Below are 6473 nucleotides of genomic sequence, written 5' to 3'. Positions count from 1 at the left end.
ATTTCCTGGGCTCAAGAGAAGGCAGGATTTCTGTCGAGAAAATCTTTGACTTGTGTGGGTGATGGATAAGTAAGAAAAATCTCTGCATTTTCTGAGCTTCCTGTGAGTATGTGGGTTCATAAGAATTAGCAATCACAACCTAACTATTGACCTGGTGACTTTTCTCATCCTTTATAACTTTGGGGTTCAGTGATCATCGGAGGCCATGACTAACAGAAAAGTAAGTATTTTCAACATGTTGCTTTTATTTTTGTGACCTCTATAGTGGTGTTTTCTTCTGAGAAAAGTGTGTGAATCATAACTGATATTATCTGTTATTTCAATTTTTTGAAAGATTTCTACAACCATTTATGAAGTGTAACTTTCTAATATGAGAGGCTTAAATATATTATAGTCCCTGACAACTTGATCGTATGTATCAATACAATAAAGTTCATCTAAATATAATGTAATTTTCTGGAACATGCCTGCAGAGGTATCCTCTGCCACAATGTTGTCCTCACTTTAAAGAAAAACTGCATTTAAAATATGTAATTTTTAATCTCCGTTGGGAGACTTGTTTTGTTTATTGGTCAGTGAGTCTGACTTCTATTAGTCTATCAAATTTTAAGGTAAACTCAAGTTTTTAATCTCTTGTTCTAGATATAAATGATGATTAAGCATGACAAGGTTCTTATGAATGTGGAATATTAGTGATTAGAAGAAAATAGTGATTTTGTTGCAAGAACGGATACAGTCGTTAGTGTATGTAGGCTGAGTGACGTGGCTTTGAGGGAGTTAGCTGTTAAGTTGACGTAGGTTGGGCTGTAAATAAAATTCATTCCTTTATCCTGGTGGGAAATGCTGTGGGTGTTCCTTTGTGATCTTTAACAAAGACCTGAGTTTTGAGCCCAGTCCATCCCTTAGGCAAGCTATGACCTGTTCTTCCCTTATTTGGTTGCCTTTAAACTCTGGAGGCTAAATTGTGGGATTGACCTTACTTAATCAGGCAGGAAATATTTTAAAGAAAGAAAGGGAAACATCATGTTATAATATAATTGAGGCCTTTAAGGAAATGCCTTTAATTTGGCAATGTAGGAAAATGACAAGCTATCCAGACAATGACTGAAAATAGGAAATATTTAAGAAGCTGCTGTGTATGTAATCAGATAAGGATGAGGACCAAATATATAATATATAATGACCCCAAAAAAGGAATTACAAATCCTTGGCATCTTTCAATCTAGGGCAGGGGTTGGAAAACTGCTATCCATGGACCATATCTAGCTTGCAGTCTGTTTTTTGTATGGTCAGGGAGCAAAGGATGATTTTAACATTTTTAAAGAATTCTTAGATGAAGAGGAGGAGGAGGAGAAAATAGAGGGGGAGGGGAAGAGGAAGAAGAAGAGGAAAGAGAAGCAGCAGCAGCAATAGAGATTAAATGAGGCCTAAACTATTTACTATTTGACCCTTTACAGAAAAAGTTTGTAGACTCTCTATTCTAGGCTGTTACATTCTTTTGTTAATAAAGAATGTACCTTAGATGAGAATGTAAATTTCACTAAATGAGAAAACAGTCTGCTTGTTCTGAGTTAGAAGGGTAAATAATTCTTTCATAAACTATGTATATTTATTGAGCATTTGATGAACTTTGGATGGGGCTGGGAGCTGTGGACACTTACTGAAAAAGGCATAGCCCAATCTCAATATAATTATGTTTACATGGTAAGTAATAGCATATGGATAAATGTATTCGGCTAGAGGGGCACAAAAGAGAGGCATCTAACCTAGACATGGACATTTCAAGGTTTTCCAGAGGAAGTGACAAGCTAAAAATGAGAGACATTAATAGTGGCCTGGAGAAGGTGAGCACAGGGGTGGGGAGTCCATAGTTGAAGAGGGTTATATTAGGAAACAAACTCTACCCACATTTGCAAATATGTTGTTTAGTGTTTGAAAGCCCTTCTCTTATGGAAGGATCCTACAGAGTTGTTTCAGATAAATATTCTAAATATTGATAACATTAGCATAGGAGTGTGTACTATTAGTGGTCAAAATTTGAAACATTTCAGGTATTAATAGTGGATGTTATAATTTTGACTTTTAGGTATAAATAGACTCATGTTATTCAAGTAGTGCCAATCAAAATTCATTCGTAAATCTGATGACATACATTAATTTTAAGTGGTATCTTTTCTCCTTATAAAAAGAATGACAAGTTTCATTGCCACATAAATGTGGTGGAAGAAGCAGAGAAGATTGGAGAAGAGTTTGTTCCAGAAAAATAATCAACATATAGATTTACCACAACCTAGTGCCTAGCATGTAGAAAGTGCTCACCAATCTTTGCTTGAAATTTTTGGTAAATTTTTAATTTTAAAATAATTTTATACTTACAGAAGAGTTGAAAAAATAGTGCAAAAAGTTCCCATATTCCCTGCACCCGGCTGCCCCTAATGTTATCATATAGTATAAATATAGTACAATTATTAAAACTAAGGAATTAACAATGGTTCAACGTTATTAACTAAGCCAGAGACTTTATTAAGTTTTCCCATTTTTTTCCCAAATATCTTTTTTACTTTTCCAGGACTCAATTCAGAATGCAATATTACATTGAGTTGTCATGCCTCCTTTGTGTCTCACCCTCAGTCTTTCCTTTCTTTCATGACTTTGACACTTTGAAGGGTACTGGTAATATTTTTTGGAATTATCTGAAGTTTTCTCATGTTTAGACAAAAGTAATGGATTTTTGATAAGAATACAACAGAGATGATGTGCCCTTCTCATTGTAACATATCAGGTGGGGGTATATGATATCACTGATATCATGTTTGCTTGTGTTTAATTGGAAACCAAAGAGGATGGCTAGCAATCGGGCTGTGAAATATTTTGGACATGTTGACTCTGAGGTGTTTATGGCACTAAGAGTGGAAATACATAGGAGTCAAGTGGACATATGTCTGAATCTCAAAAAATAAATCATACCTAGAGAAACAGAGTTAACAATCGTACCCCTTAGAAATAAATTGAATTCATTAAAAAAACATAATCATAGAAAGAATGCACATAGGCAGTGAAGAGAGACTAAGGAGGAGGTCTAGCAACACCAGTGTTACAGAAAACAGACAGGAAAACTGTGTGCTATAAAAGATAAATTATCAAAATCTGATAAAAGAATTACTTTGATAGAATAATCTCTCTTTTTTCTACAATTCTAGAAATCTAGAATTAGTGAAGAGTGGTCACAGAAGAATGCCTATAACAATCCTATATTTAATATTGATCATAGGAATAAATAAATGAATTGGGATATATTAAAAATGGTTGACAGTAGTAAAAATGAATGAACTAATTCTCTGTATAATCATATAAATAAAGATCTCAAACAACATACTGAGCTTGTTCATTCATATATAGTTTTAAGGAGACATACAGATGTGGACCACCATAAAGAAAAACAGGGACATTATTAACAAAAAATCAGACTAAAATCAGACTAGCACTAGGAAGCAGGAAGAATGTTGCAGTCACCGAGGGGCAAGTGGGGCTTCTGGGGTCCTGGTTATGTTTGATAACTTGACCTTAAAGGTAATTACAAAGTTGTTTACTTACTAAGTTTATTTAAACTGGATGCATATGTTTTATGCATTCCTCTAGAATGATAATATGCTACAATTTTTTTAAAATAGTAGAGAAAATAAATGAGTATCAGAATTGGCTGCACTTACAGATATACTTAAATTAACTTCTTAATAAATTTTAAATGGTTATAAAAATTAGGAGTGGGTAAGAGTGCAATACCTCTGAAAGCCCAAATAAAAGAGTACATTGTTTTATGGATAAGGGAGGGTATCTTTGACAAGAGAGGTTTCAGTAGAAAATGTACCAAAAAGTTCAGTTTTCATGGATTGAGAACTGATGAGTAGTAAGAAGAAAGAAAACTATCAGTGTAAAGGAGATGAAGCAAAGAAAATAAGTGAAATCCAACAGTGACTTCTTGCATATACTTATTATTTGTAGCCTGATTATAATCAGAGTGAACTTGAAATGATTACTGACATATAGGCCTCATAAAAAAATAATGAACGCAAAAACAATCAAGGTAATGTTCTTCACCGTTCTTTTGTTTATACTGAACAAGTCCTAATTCCTTTACTTGATACTATAGTATTTAGTCTATCATATAGTGCACATAAAAACACTGTGTTCTATATCAGAGTGAATTTGAAGTGAAAATCAGGAGTTGGTGTAGAGATAAATAGCAGAATTGGAGAGGGATGGTTATTTGGATGACTCACTTCTGATACCAAAAGTAAAATAAGATAAAATAAAATAAATCATTTGGTCATAATTGTGATAGTAGAAGAGGATATTCAAATATTGCACAGATGGTCTAGGGACTCTGTAACACTTATTAGCAATTTATTTGCATTTAACAGGCACTAGCAAAGTCATTGGATTCAACCTAAGAGTAATGCAATTATTGGGAGCAAAAGGACACTAGAATGCCCATCAAATTTTATCACACTGGTTGCCTTTTCTAATCCTATAGCTAAACCCACTTCACAGACAAATGGCAGATATTGCATTAATTGAAAACAAGAGATGTGAGAAAGTGCAAGAAGCTATAAAAATATGGACTGTTGTACAATTAAAGCTTAAGAAAATCTTTCTCTTAACCAGACCTATAATGTGTATCAGTAAAACTGAGATAAGCAGAGTTTTGACAAGATTTATTTACAAGCCAAAGAAGAAAACAACTATTAATTACAATGATTGTATAGTCTAGCTAATGTCTGTGGTCATGTGATTTCACACAGCTCTAACAGTTCAATGTCATTTACGTTTGTGATGAGATTGGACAGAACTACAAGTCAATGATGAGAAATACATCATTAACTACATTCATACTTCTGGGACTGTCAGATAGTCCTCAAATGAAGGTTCTTATTTTTATATTTATGTTTGTCACCTACACATTGAGTTTAACTGGGAACCTGACTATCATTGTGCTCACTTTAGTGGATTCCCACCTTAAAACTGCCATGTACTTTTTCCTCCAAAACTTCTCCTTTTTGGAAATTGCGTTTACCACAGTCTGTATTCCCAGATTTCTATATAGCTTATTAACTGGGGACAAAACTATTACCAAGGATGCTTGTTGGGCTCAACTATTTTTTGTCATCTTCTTTGGAGCTACAGAATTTTTTCTCCTGGCCATCATGTCCTATGACCGCTATGTGGCCATCTGCAAACCCCTGCATTATATGAACATCATGAACAGCAGAGTCTGTGGAAGGCTGGTTCTCTGCTGTTGGGTGGCAGGTTTGTTGATTATTCTCCCACCACTTCTTTTGGGCCTAAACCTGGAATTCTGTAACTATAATGTCATTGATCATTTTCTCTGTGATGCTTCTCCTATGCTGAAGATCTCTTGCTCAGACACCTGGTTCTTGGAGCAGATGGCTATAGCCCTTGCTGTGTTGACAACCATCATGACCCTTGTGTGTGTAGTTCTGTCCTACATATATATCTTCAAGACCATCATAAAGTTTCCTTCCTCCCAGCAAAGGATAAAGGCATTTTCTACCTGCTCTTCCCACATGATTGTGGTTTCTATGACCTATGGTGGTTGCATCTTCATCTATATCAAGCCTTCAGCAAAGGATGAAGTGGCAATTAATAAGGGGGTGTCAATCCTTACTACATCAGTTGCCCCCATGTTAAACCCTTTTATTTATACCCTGAGGAACAAGCAAGTGAAACAAGCTTTAAGAGACTTAATCAAAAGAATTTCATTTATCTCAAAGAGGTAAAGAAATGTTGAACATGAGCATGCAATTAAAAAAAAAAAAAGGACCAGCAGGCCTAAGCTTATAGCCCTAAATTCTTATTATATCTTTTCCTTGTCCCCAGTCTGTTCACATTAACTTGCTTATAGCACTGTTATTCTTGAATCTAGAATGCAACCTCATCATTTCACTTCTTTACTCTTGTTGCAAATAAATCTCCTCCAGGGTGATATCCATCACTAAGAGAACATGAGATCAGATTTTCAGGAGAAGAGTCTTACTTCAGCTTAATCCAGTCTCAGAAGAGTGGAAAAGATAGAGCTTAAAAACAAAACAAACAAAAAAATGGTACCCATTGTTTCTTTCAGTTCAGACTTCAAAACAGCAAAAGAAAAAGCACATATATTAGAACTTTCTCAATCAGGAACAAAATAATTTAAAAAAATTAAAAAATCCAGAATAAGTTAACTAGTGCAAAAGTGAATAAAGGTAGGTTAACACCCTGGAAGAAAAATATGTTTAGTAACCTGGAAGCATGTAGCATAGAAAATAAAACTTTAAAGCCCCAAGTTTCAGATACTAGACTTAATGGATTCTCTCCAAAGAGAAAAAAAAACAAAAAACTCTACATGAATTCACAACTCACATAGCAGTTATCTAATGAAGTCTGCTGAGAAAATAAAGCCATCATTAGGATAA

The 6473-nt window shown here is 34.5% G+C and overlaps 1 protein-coding gene across 1 annotated transcript; it reads left to right on the top strand.

Annotated features, from left to right (window-relative positions):
• The first annotated feature begins 4859 nt into the window (after positions 1–4859).
• LOC119542248 (olfactory receptor 6C2-like) lies at positions 4860–5798 on the top strand. Its single transcript, XM_037846837.1, has one exon. The coding sequence runs from the start codon at positions 4860–4862 to the stop codon at positions 5796–5798; it is 939 nt and encodes a 312-aa protein (XP_037702765.1).
• The last annotated feature ends 675 nt before the right edge of the window (positions 5799–6473 follow it).

This window comes from Choloepus didactylus, chromosome 8, assembly GCF_015220235.1.
Source record: "Choloepus didactylus isolate mChoDid1 chromosome 8, mChoDid1.pri, whole genome shotgun sequence".
Lineage (NCBI taxonomy): Eukaryota > Metazoa > Chordata > Mammalia > Pilosa > Megalonychidae > Choloepus > Choloepus didactylus.
Note: the sequence above shows the minus strand (reverse complement) of the source record. Positions and strands in the feature narration are given on the sequence as shown.

Bases quoted from the DNA above. Each gene is read 5' to 3' on its own strand.
- LOC119542248 (XM_037846837.1), top strand. From the start codon at position 4,860: ATGATGAGAAATACATCATTAACTACATTCATACTTCTGGGACTGTCA.